This window comes from Lissotriton helveticus, chromosome 1_1 (assembly GCF_964261635.1).
Source record: "Lissotriton helveticus chromosome 1_1, aLisHel1.1, whole genome shotgun sequence".
Classification (NCBI taxonomy): Eukaryota; Metazoa; Chordata; class Amphibia; order Caudata; family Salamandridae; genus Lissotriton; species Lissotriton helveticus.
In genome coordinates, this window is record NC_136057.1 from 25,699,320 (window position 1) to 25,712,758 (window position 13,439).

General features: G+C 51.9%; 1 protein-coding gene across 8 annotated transcripts in view; it reads right to left on the minus strand.

The window, feature by feature from the left end:
- The window catches only part of LOC144816669 (equilibrative nucleobase transporter 1-like), a 475,323-nt gene that overhangs the window by 74,406 nt on the left and 387,478 nt on the right, over window positions 1-13,439 (minus strand). For all 8 annotated transcript variants that reach the window (XR_013606932.1, XM_078674312.1, XM_078674302.1 and 5 more), the window contains one exon: window positions 8,458-8,577. Coding sequence is in view for 7 of the 8 variants with exons in the window: in XM_078674312.1 (XP_078530438.1) it covers window positions 8,458-8,577 (120 nt within the window). In the remaining variant the exon portion in view is untranslated. The remainder of the gene's footprint in view (window positions 1-8,457; window positions 8,578-13,439) is intronic.

The window sequence follows — 13,439 nt, forward strand, 5'->3', positions numbered from 1 at the left end:
CACACTGAGCTGAGGGAGAGAAGAAGACGACTCTCAATAGAGCAGCGCACACTGAGCTGAGGGGAGAGAAGAAGACGACTGTCAATAGAGCAGCTCACTCACAGCTGAGGAGAGAAGACGACTGTCAATAGAGCAGCACACAGAGCTGAGGGGAGAGAAGAAGACGACTGTCAATAGAGCAGCGCACGATGAGCTGAGGGGAGAGAAGAAGACGACTGTCAATAGAGCAGCGCACACTGAGCTGAGGGAGAGAAGAAGACGACTGTCAATAGAGCAGCGCACACTGAGCTGAGGGGAGAGAAGAAGACGACTGTCAATAGAGCAGCGCACGATGAGCTGAGGGGAGAGAAGAAGACGACTGTCAATAGAGCAGTACACTGAGATGAGAGGAGATGACTGTCAATAGAGCAGCGCACGATGAGCTGAGAGGAGAGAAGAAGACGACTGTCAATAGAGCAGCGCACACTGAGCTGAGAGAAGAAGACGACTGTCAATAGAGCAGCGCACGATGAGCTGGGGGGAGAGAAGACGACTGTCAATAGAGCAGCGCACACTGAGCTGAGAGGAGAGGAGAGAAGAAGACGACTGTCAATAGAGCAGTCACACTGAGCTGAGAGGAGAGAAGAAGACGACTGTCAATAGAGCAGCACACGATGAGCTGGGGGGAGAGAAGACGACTGTCAATAGAGCAGCGCACACTGAGATGAGAGGAGAGAAGAAGACGACTGTCACTAGAGCAGCACACGATGAGCTGAGAGGAGAGAAGACGACTGTCAATAGAGCAGCGCACGATGAGCTGGGGGGAGAGAAGACGACTGTCAATAGAGCAGCGCACACTGAGCTGAGAGGAGAGAAGAAGACGACTGTCAATAGAGCAGTACACTGAGATGAGAGGAGAGAAGAAGACGACTGTCAATAGAGCAGCAGACACTGAGCTGAGGGGAGAGAGGACGACATTCAATAGAGCAGCGCACACAGAGCTGAGGAGAAAAGATGACTGTCAATAGAGCAGCACAAAGAGATGAGAGGAGAGAAGACTAATGTCAACAGAGCAGTACACACAGAGCTACGAGGATAAAAGACGACTGTGAATAGAGCAGCACACACAGAGCTGAGAGGAGAGAAGACGACTGTTAATATAGCAGCACACAGAGCTACGAGGATAAAAGACGACTGTCAATAGAGCACCACACTCAGAGCTGAGAGGAGAGAAGACGACTGTCAAAAGAGCACCACATTCAGAGCTGAGAGGAGAAAAAACTGCTGTCAATAGAGCAGCACACACAGAGAGGAGAGAAGACGACTGTCAATAGAGCAGCACACGATGAGGCGAGAGAAGACGGCCATCAATAGAGCAGCACACACTGAGCTGAAAGGAGAGAAGAAGACGACTGCCAGTAGAGCAGCACACTGAGCTGAGGGGAGAGAAGAAGACGACTCTCAATAGAGCAGCGCACACTGAGCTGAAAGGAGAGAAGACGACTGCCAGTAGAGCAGCACACTGAGCTGAGGGGAGAGAAGAAGACGACTCTCAATAGAGCAGCGCACACTGAGCTGAGGGGAGAGAAGAAGACGACTGTCAATAGAGCAGCACACGATGAGCTCAGAGGAGAGAAGACGACTGTCAATAGAGCAGCACACGATGAGGCGAGAGAAGACGGCCGTCAATAGAGCAGCGCACACTGAGCTGAAAGGAGAGAAGAAGACGACTGCCAGTAGAGCAGCACACTGAGCTGAAAGGAGAGAAGAAGACGACTCTCAATAGAGCAGCGCACACTGAGCTGAGGGGAGAGAAGAAGACGACTCTCAATAGAGCAGCGCACACTGAGCTGAGGGGAGAGAAGAAGACGACTGTCAATAGAGCAGCGCACGATGAGCTGAGGGGAGAGAAGAAGACGACTGTCAATAGAGCAGCGCACACTGAGCTGAAAGGAGAGAAGAAGACGACTCTCAATAGAGCAGCGCACGCTGAGCTGAGGGGAGAGAAGAAGACGACTCTCAATAGAGCAGCGCACACTGAGCTGAGGGGAGAGAAGAAGACGACTGTCAATAGAGCAGCGCACACTGAGCTGAGGGAGAGAAGAAGACGACTCTCAATAGAGCAGCGCACACTGAGCTGAGGGGAGAGAAGAAGACGACTGTCAATAGAGCAGCTCACTCACGGCTGAGGAGAGAAGACGACTGTCAATAGAGCAGCACACAGAGCTGAGGGGAGAGAAGAAGACGACTGTCAATAGAGCAGCGCACGATGAGCTGAGGGGAGAGAAGAAGACGACTGTCAATAGAGCAGCGCACACTGAGCTGAGGGAGAGAAGAAGACGACTCTCAATAGAGCAGCGCACACTGAGCTGAGGGGAGAGAAGAAGACGACTGTCAATAGAGCAGCGCACGATGAGCTGAGGGGAGAGAAGAAGACGACTGTCAATAGAGCAGTACACTGAGATGAGAGGAGATGACTGTCAATAGAGCAGCGCACGATGAGCTGAGAGGAGAGAAGAAGACGACTGTCAATAGAGCAGTACACTGAGATGAGAGGAGATGACTGTCAATAGAGCAGCGCACGATGAGCTGAGAGGAGAGAAGAAGACGACTGTCAATAGAGCAGCGCACGATGAGCTGAGGGGAGAGAAGAAGACGACTGTCAATAGAGCAGCGCACACTGAGCTGAAAGGAGAGAAGAAGACGACTCTCAATAGAGCAGCGCACACTGAGCTGAGGGGAGAGAAGAAGACGACTGTCAATAGAGCAGCACACAGAGCTGAGGGGAGAGAAAAAGACGACTGTCAATAGAGCAGCGCACGATGAGCTGAGGGGAGAGAAGAAGACGACTGTCAATAGAGCAGTACACTGAGATGAGAGGAGATGACTGTCAATAGAGCAGCGCACGATGAGCTGAGAGGAGAGAAGAAGACGACTGCCAGTAGAGCAGCACACTGAGCTGAGGGGAGAGAAGAAGACGACTCTCAATAGAGCAGCGCACACTGAGCTGAGGGGAGAGAAGAAGACGACTCTCAATAGAGCAGCGCACACTGAGCTGAGGGGAGAGAAGAAGACGACTGTCAATAGAGCAGCGCACGATGAGCTGAGGGGAGAGAAGAAGACGACTGTCAATAGAGCAGCGCACACTGAGCTGAAAGGAGAGAAGAAGACGACTCAATAGAGCAGCGCACGCTGAGCTGAGGGGAGAGAAGAAGACGACTCTCAATAGAGCAGCGCACACTGAGCTGAGGGGAGAGAAGAAGACGACTGTCAATAGAGCAGCGCACGATGAGCTGAGGGGAGAGAAGAAGACGACTGTCAATAGAGCAGCGCACACTGAGCTGAGGGAGAGAAGAAGACGACTCTCAATAGAGCAGCGCACACTGAGCTGAGGGGAGAGAAGAAGACGACTGTCAATAGAGCAGCTCACTCACAGCTGAGGAGAGAAGACGACTGTCAATAGAGCAGCACACAGAGCTGAGGGGAGAGAAGAAGACGACTGTCAATAGAGCAGCGCACGATGAGCTGAGGGGAGAGAAGAAGACGACTGTCAATAGAGCAGCGCACACTGAGCTGAGGGAGAGAAGAAGACGACTCTCAATAGAGCAGCGCACACTGAGCTGAGGGGAGAGAAGAAGACGACTGTCAATAGAGCAGCGCACGATGAGCTGAGGGGAGAGAAGAAGACGACTGTCAATAGAGCAGTACACTGAGATGAGAGGAGATGACTGTCAATAGAGCAGCGCACGATGAGCTGAGAGGAGAGAAGAAGACGACTGTCAATAGAGCAGCGCACACTGAGCTGAGAGAAGAAGACGACTGTCAATAGAGCAGCGCACGATGAGCTGGGGGGAGAGAAGACGACTGTCAATAGAGCAGCGCACACTGAGATGAGAGGAGAGAAGAAGACGACTGTCACTAGAGCAGCACACGATGAGCTGAGAGGAGAGAAGACGACTGTCAATAGAGCAGCGCACGATGAGCTGGGGGGAGAGAAGACGACTGTCAATAGAGCAGCGCACACTGAGCTGAGAGGAGAGAAGAAGACGACTGTCAATAGAGCAGTACACTGAGATGAGAGGAGAGAAGAAGACGACTGTCAATAGAGCAGCAGACACTGAGCTGAGGGGAGAGAGGACGACATTCAATAGAGCAGCGCACACAGAGCTGAGGAGAAAAGATGACTGTCAATAGAGCAGCACAAAGAGATGAGAGGAGAGAAGACTAATGTCAACAGAGCAGTACACACAGAGCTACGAGGATAAAAGACGACTGTGAATAGAGCAGCACACACAGAGCTGAGAGGAGAGAAGAGGACTGTTAATATAGCAGCACACAGAGCTACGAGGATAAAAGACGACTGTCAATAGAGCACCACACTCAGAGCTGAGAGGAGAGAAGACGACTGTCAAAAGAGCACCACATTCAGAGCTGAGAGGAGAAAAAACTGCTGTCAATAGAGCAGCACACACAGAGAGGAGAGAAGACGACTGTCAATAGAGCAGCACACGATGAGGCGAGAGAAGACGGCCGTCAATAGAGCAGCGCACACTGAGCTGAAAGGAGAGAAGACGACTGCCAGTAGAGCAGCACACTGAGCTGAGGGGAGAGAAGAAGACGACTCTCAATAGAGCAGCGCACACTGAGCTGAGGGGAGAGAAGAAGAAGACTGTCAATAGAGCAGCACACGATGAGCTCAGAGGAGAGAAGACGACTGTCAATAGAGCAGCACACGATGAGGCGAGAGAAGACGGCCGTCAATAGAGCAGCGCACACTGAGCTGAAAGGAGAGAAGAAGACGACTGCCAGTAGAGCAGCACACTGAGCTGAGGGGAGAGAAGAAGACGACTCTCAATAGAGCAGCGCACACTGAGCTGAGGGGAGAGAAGAAGACGACTGTCAATAGAGCAGCGCACGATGAGCTGAGGGGAGAGAAGAAGACGACTGTCAATAGAGCAGCGCACACTGAGCTGAGGGGAGAGAAGAAGACGACTGTCAATAGAGCAGCGCACGCTGAGCTGAGGGGAGAGAAGAAGACGACTCTCAATAGAGCAGCGCACACTGAGCTGAGGGGAGAGAAGAAGACGACTGTCAATAGAGCAGCACACAGAGCTGAGGGGAGAGAAGAAGACGACTGTCAATAGAGCAGCGCACGATGAGCTGAGGGGAGAGAAGAAGACGACTGTCAATAGAGCAGCGCACACTGAGCTGAGGGGAGAGAAGAAGACGACTGTCAATAGAGCAGCGCACGATGAGCTGAGGGGAGAGAAGAAGACGACTGTCAATAGAGCAGCGCACACTGAGCTGAAAGGAGAGAAGAAGACGACTCTCAATAGAGCAGCGCACACTGAGCTGAGGGGAGAGAAGAAGACGACTGTCAATAGAGCAGCGCACGATGAGCTGAGGGGAGAGAAGAAGACGACTGTCAATAGAGCAGCGCACACTGAGCTGAAAGGAGAGAAGAAGACGACTCTCAATAGAGCAGCGCACACTGAGCTGAGGGGAGAGAAGAAGACGACTCTCAATAGAGCAGCGCACACTGAGCTGAGGGGAGAGAAGAAGACGACTGTCAATAGAGCAGCACACAGAGCTGAGGGGAGAGAAGAAGATGACTGTCAATAGAGCAGCGCACGATGAGCTGAGGGGAGAGAAGAAGACGACTGTCAATAGAGCAGCGCACACTGAGCTGAGGGAGAGAAGAAGACGACTCTCAATAGAGCAGCGCACACTGAGCTGAGGGGAGAGAAGAAGACGACTGTCAATAGAGCAGCTCACTCACAGCTGAGGAGAGAAGACGACTGTCAATAGAGCAGCACACAGAGCTGAGGGGAGAGAAGAAGACGACTGTCAATAGAGCAGCGCACGATGAGCTGAGGGGAGAGAAGAAGACAACTGTCAATAGAGCAGCGCACACTGAGCTGAGGGAGAGAAGAAGACGACTCTCAATAGAGCAGCGCACGATGAGCTGGGGGGAGAGAAGACGACTGTCAATAGAGCAGCGCACACTGAGCTGAGAGGAGAGAAGAAGACGACTGTCAATAGAGCAGCGCACGATGAGCTGGGGGGAGAGAAGACGACTGTCAATAGAGCAGCGCACACTGAGCTGAGGGGAGAGAAGAAGACGACTGTCAATAGAGCAGTACACTGAGATGAGAGGAGATGACTGTCAATAGAGCAGCGCACGATGAGCTGAGAGGAGAGAAGAAGACGACTGTCAATAGAGCAGCGCACACTGAGCTGAGAGAAGAAGACGACTGTCAATAGAGCAGCGCACACTGAGCTGAAAGGAGAGAAGAAGACGACTCTCAATAGAGCAGCGCACACTGAGCTGAGGGGAGAGAAGAAGACGACTCTCAATAGAGCAGCGCACACTGAGCTGAGGGGAGAGAAGACGACTGTCAATAGAGCAGCGCACACTGAGGTGAGAGGAGAGAAGAAGACGACTGTCAATAGAGCAGTCACACTGAGCTGAGAGGAGAGAAGATGACTGTCAATGAAGCAGCACACACTGAGCTAAGAGGAGAGAAGAAGACGACTGTCACTAGAGCAGCACACGATGAGCTGGGGGGAGAGAAGACGACTGTCAATAGAGCAGCGCACACTGAGATGAGAGGAGAGAAGAAGACGACTGTCACTAGAGCAGCACACGATGAGCTGAGAGGAGAGAAGACGACTGTCAGTAGAGCAGCGCACGATGAGCTGGGGGGAGAGAAGACGACTGTCAATAGAGCAGCGCACACTGAGCTGAGAGGAGAGAAGAAGACGACTGTCAATAGAGCAGTACACTGAGATGAGAGGAGAGGAGATGACTGTCAATAGAGCAGCGCACGATGAGCTGAGAGGAGAGAAGAAGACGACTGTCAATAGAGCAGCGCACACTGAGTTGAGAGGAGAGAAGAAGACGACTGTCAATAGAGCAGCGCACGATGAGCTCAGAGGAGAGAAGACGACTGTCAATAGAGCAGCGCACACTGAGAGGAGAGAAGATGACTGTCAATAGAGCAGCAGACACTGAGCTGAGGGAAGAGAAGACGACTGTCAATAGAGCAGCAGACGATGAGCTGGGAGGAGAGAAGACGACTGTCAATAGAGCAGTACACTGAGATGAGAGGAGAGGAGATGACTGTCAATAGAGCAGCGCACGATGAGCTGAGAGGAGAGAAGAAGACGACTGTCAATAGAGCAGCGCACACTGAGTTGAGAGGAGAGAAGAAGATGACTGTCAATAGAGCAGCAGACACTGAGCTGAGACGAGAGAAGACGACTGTCAATAGAGCAGCACACGATGAGCTGGGAGGAGAGAAGATGACTGTCAATAGAGCAGCAGACAATGAGCTGAGGCGAGAGAAGACGGCCGTCAATAGAGCAGCAGACACTGAGCTGAGGGAAGAGAAGACGACTGTCAATAGAGCAGCAGACACTGAGTTGAGAGGAGAGAAGACGACTGTCAATAGAGCAGCACACGATGAGCTGGGAGGAGAGAAGACGACTGTCAATAGAGCAGCAGACACTGAGCTGAGACGAGAGAAGACGACTGTCAATAGAGCAGCACACGATGAGCTGGGAGGAGAGAAGATGACTGTCAATAGAGCAGCAGACACTGAGCTGAGGCGAGAGAAGACGGCCGTTAATAGAGCAGCAGACACTGAGCTGAGGCGAGAGAAGACGGCCTTCAATAGAGCAGCAGACACTGAGATGAGGGAAGAGAAGACGACTGTCAATAGAGCAGCACACACTGAGCTGAGGGAAGAGAAGACGACTGTCAATAGAGCAGCAGACACTGAGATGAGGGAAGAGAAGACGACTGTCAATAGAGCAGCAGACACTGAGCTGAGGGAAGAGAAGACGACTGTCAATAGAGCAGCAGACACTGAGCTGAGGGAAGAGAAGACGACTGTCAATAGAGCAGCACGTAAGAGGCTGAAAGGATAAATGACTGCTGTGAAACGAGAATGAGTGAGGCTTAGAAGGGAAACTGCTTATAGATCTGAAGTGCTACCACAGAGGGGGATACGGTCAATAGAGCATCTGCCATAAACAACAAATCACCTCTGAAAGGATGAAGAATGCTGTTGCTTTGTAGATGAACTGGAAATCTGCTACGAGACATGGGCTGGAATTTGGTCTGAGGTGTTTACCAGCTGTCGTGTGAGAGCTTGGGAGAGGATTCCCTGGTGTTACCCACCGTACTGGGGGAGGGGAGTGGATGTGGAACGGGTGCCAGAAAATCGATTCATCCTAGCTATTATTTTGTAGGGTTCTAAACGCAAGCTGGTTCCAGGATGTTAACTACAGTGATGTAGGTGGGGGGCAGAGGAATCCTGTGTTTGTGAGGCTGGCAGCATCAGTCCAGCTGTTACCTTACACTACTGTGGTTGACTGATAAAATATTATGGATGGTAGCTGAGATTTTGGGAGACAGGTAGAGGAAGCTGTATTACAGCATGTTTAGTCTGTGGCATATACGATGATCCTTACCTTCTGTGCCTCTCTCTCTTTTCTTCCCACACTTGCTTCGGTCCATGAGGAGCCCATTCCAGGGAGCACAAAAGACTCCAAAGAGCTGGGTGATTGCAAAGGCATTGGTGTACTCGCTGACTGCGGGGTGAAGAGAACAAAAGATACAAAGGGAGAATGAAGGGGGAAAAAGGGATTTAGAATTACTATAGACCAACCCCTGCAACATGCCTCACTTGCATGCATCCTACTCAACACCTGCTTACTCACCAAACATGCCACGGAAATATGGAACCTTCTGCACGACCCGACTCCGGACCTGCTCTTCCGTACAGAAACATGGCTAAACCTAACCTCTGCACCGGACATCATGAGAGCCATCCCCACTGGCTACTAGACTGCCAGGCCAGACTCTTAGCATAATCCTGGAGGTAAGGTCATCATCGTATTCAAAGGCACCATCAACTGCACCACCAAGATGGACACCCTCACCAGCTACATGGAACATCTCACATCCAAGACATGCATCACCGCTAACTTCTCCCTGAGTGGAACCCTTGTATACAGACAACCAGAATCCGGACCAATTTCACCAGCAACATCACATACTTCATCGCACCCCTCATCATCAACTCCAGCACCTTCATCATTCTCGTGGACATAACTTTCACTTAGAAGGCTGCAGCGACCCAAATTATACAGCCATTCTAGAAACCTTGTAAATCTCAGACTCACCCAGGACTTTACCGCACCCACCCCCACTGCCGGAAACCGATTTGACCCAATTTACTTTCAATTAACAACATCACAGTTGACAAGCCAGAAACTATAACTTGGAGCAACCACACCAATGCCAGTTTCAGCACACCCGCCCTGCACCCACACAGAGGTTAAAAGAATAAGCAGCATTTTGTCGGAAGACCTAGCCTGACATTTGGCATCGTCTTTGAACAGACCACAAAAGTAACAAGATAAAAATAAAATGTAAAGGCATTTTTATTCCTCATTCACCTTCTGAAATCAATCATAGTTATTTTGGGGCAGCACCCCTACATTCAGCGCCTATGTGCGCACAGCACTTGCAGACGCCGTAAAAAAGCTGCAGCAAGTACGTTTTCGCCATCATCAAAGATATCACCATGCCTTCTGCTGCCCCAGCAACATCCCCGCCTCACCAGACCTTTGTAACAAGCTCTTACAATTCTTATGAAACAAAATCCCCGCCATGTACAGCAGCTTAAACCTTCAACCAGATCCCATCACTGTTGCAACCGATTTCCCACAAACCTCGACCGCTGTTACCATGAAGACTATCCACTCGATGACCCCATGGTACTCTTGCCTCCAGTAGACCTTCGCCAAAGGACTCCTACCGATAAACTAAGCATTATCATCCATACTCAATGTGTCCATTGACTCGGCCACATTCCTAGACACCTGGAAACATGCCACCATCCCACCACTGCTCAAGAAACCATCCACTGACCCAAACACTCTCCAACAATAGACCCCTTCCCCCTCTCTCATACCCAGCCAAGGTCTTGGAGAAAATAATCAACCATGTTCTCATTGGCCAACTCAGCAGCCACCAGCGGCTCGACAGCACACAGTCCACATTCAGGCTCAACCACAGTACAGAAGCAGCACACATCGACCCCACAGACAACATCTGTATGATCCTTGACGGAGGAGACATGGCAGCCCTCATCTCCTTGACCTCTGTGCAACATTTAACATGGTCTCACACTTCATCATTTTGAGGCGCCTGCACAGGATTGGTAGTTCAAACTGCTTATACACAGATTCAAGGAACTAGACAACTTAGGCACTACACACCTGAACAGTCACATATCCTTCCATCAACCATACAGACACCTCCACTCTGCAGGAGTCCTACATACACACATTCCATGCATACACAGAACCAGATCAGGACAGGCGTTGTCTTGCATCACCCCTAAAGTGTGGAACGACCTTCCATTTCACATCAGAGCCTCCTCCTCCTCCCTCCACAACTTGAACTACACAAGAGCTGAATGCCTGCCATGTCAATTAACCAACAACCAACCTATCCTAGGCAGGGCTAAGCACACACATCAGCTCAGTGCCAGGATACCCTCACAAGTGATAGCACGTGTTACAAATACACAATAAACTTGAGGTCTAGGTGAATGTTTCGATCTCAGAATTGTCACAGTCCGTGCACTGTGCTGCCTTTGGCATTATTGCCTCCTTGTCTCCCTCCTTTGTAAACCACTACACTATCTACATCTGTCTTTACTGCCCAGCCTCCTTTATTGCCCCCCTTTTTAATCCCCTTCTCCAGCTTCGCTCCCTACACTTTCCCCACCTCCATCCTCACTGCTAGATACTTGTCTTGAGCTCATCATTCAAGGCATCACGCCTTATTATCCTCCATTCTCGGCCTCCACCCTCCCTCACTACATCCAGGTTTATTTCCTCATGTTTCAATACATCTCATACATTTACTACCTCATATGTCCTCACTTCTACATCTACTCTAACAATACAACAGCACTCTTAACTGCCATCTCCCAGCTCTTCATCATTCATTACTACCAGACACTTCCACTTCTCTCTACTGTCCCATCTTCACCCAAACTTCCATGATTTTCCTTCACCCTCCATTCCTCATCCTGTCCTCTGCAACTGACACTTCAATGACCCACCCTTCCTTCTCCATTTGCTGCTTCCTCCCCCAGTCACCTCCTTCCTTACTGCTCCTGGCTGCCTTACCACCTTATATAGCAAGAGCAAGACCTCTGACCTCTGGTCTGAGACCTGCTCTCTCCCCAGCAGCTCCACTTTGTGTGCCTCGCCGCTGACCCCGTTCGCCTCCAACTGGTAGGTGTTCGAGGCCGCTGTTGTCGCTCCTGTACTGTGCCTGTTTTTCAGCCTGGTCAGTGCCCCTTGTTTGTGCAGTGAACTGCTTTTGTTTTCTAAGTTGTTGTGCCCTGAGCTGGTCTGTTTAGCCAGTTTTTGCCACTTTCTGCACCCACGTGCCCATCTCTTCCCCGCCGCTGCTGCCCCTGAGGCTCCTCACCCCTGACGGTTCCCGCTCCCAGCTCCACAGCTCTCCCCCTTCCCTATTTAAATGTGACCGCTGTGGGGGAGCGGAGCAAGACCGTTGACCTCTGGACTGAGAACTGCTCTCTCCCCAGCAGCTCCGCTGTGTGTGCCTCGCCGCTGACCCCGATCGCCACCACCAGGTAGGTGTTGGAGGCCATTGTTGTCCGCTCCTGTGCTGTGCCCATTTTTCAGCCTGGTCAGTGCCCCTTGTTTGAACCTTGTACTGCTTTTGTTTTTTAAGTTGTTGTGCCCTGTGCTATTCTGTTTAGCCAGTTTTTGCCGCTTTCTGCGCTCCTCCCCACCGCTGCTGCCCCTGTGATCCCTCCTTTCTGCAGGTTCCCACCTCCCAGCTGCACGTCCCTCTGCCCTTCCCTATTCAATGGTGGCCGCTGCGGGGGGAGCGCAAGCAAGACCTCTGACCTCGGGTCTGAGACCTGCTCTCTCCCCAGCATATTCGCTGTGTGTGCCTCGCCGCAGACCCTGTTCGCCTCCACTTGGTAGGTGTTCAAGGCTGCTTTTGTCCGCTCCTGTGTTTTGCCCGTTTTTCAGCCTGGTCTGTGCCCCTTGTTTGTCCATTGTGCTGCTTTTGTTTTTTAAGATATTGTGCCCTGTGCTGTTCAGCCAATTTTTGCCACTTTCTGCGCCCCGTGCCAGTCTCTTTGCCACCGCAACTGCCCCTACGGCCCCTCCTCCCTGCCGGTTGCCGCTCCTGCCTCCTGGCTGCACCTTCCTCCCCATTCCCTATTTAATGGCAGACGCTGCATGGTCATGCAGCGGACGCGCGATTCGGGTGAGCTGCTGGAGTGCCAATGGCAAGCCTGTCTGCGTCTGTCCGCTACCCGACCGCGACCAGCGCCAGAACCCATGGATCTCCCACCACTCCCCGCTATGACCCAGCCACCCTCCTCACACTCAACCCAGGAAGAAACAAGAACTGCAAGCTGGCCACGCCAAACTTCACCAACGGTCAGTTTTCCTGCTGCCAGACCTTCACCTCCGATCACAACCCCCGGGACGCCACCCGCATGACGAACACCAACTCCTACGGCACCATAAATTGCATCTTCCTCAACGTGCGCTCCCTGCACAGACATCCCGTAGAGATCTGGGACCTTCGACACCCTCTCGCCAGACGTCGCTTTCTTCACAGAAACTTGGACCAACACCTCCTCTACCCCGGACATCGCCACCGCCATCTCCAACGGATACAAGATCCAGAGGAAGGACCGCCCACACCACCCAGGAGGGGGACTCGCCATCGTACACAAGAGCTCCTTCTGACTCTCCACCTCCAGCACGAGTAACTCATTTTTACTCTCCAACACCGAACACCGAACACTTCCAGATCCAGACCAGCCACCAAACCACGCTCTGAGGCACCCTCGCCTACCGACCCCTCTGGGCCTCGTGCCTCCTTCACCACCACCATTGTCAACCTCATTGCACCCCACGCCATTGCCTCCAAGGACTACACTCATCTGGGACCTGAACTTCCACCTCGACTACCACAACAACCCTGACTCCACCACTCTCCTAGACAACCTTGCCAACATCGGACTGACGCAGCTTGTCACCACCCCCACCTACAAGGAAGGACACACCCTCGACCACATCTTCGCAGGAGGGAACGTGGTCTGCTTCATCCACACCTTGGAACATTCCTGGACAGACCACCACTGCGTACACTTCACCTTCAACACCACCACGATGCACCTGCCTACGCCGAGCCCACCACGAAGACAATTGGGCAAAGTCACAGAAGACCTCCTCCACCACACCCTCATCCATAAAACTGCAACCATCACAACCAACGCCAACTCTGCAGCCAAGAATCTCCAGCTGTGCAGACAAGCTCCACAAACCCGACAGACAGCACAATCTGAAGGCCCCGATTCACCACCGACCTCCAAGAA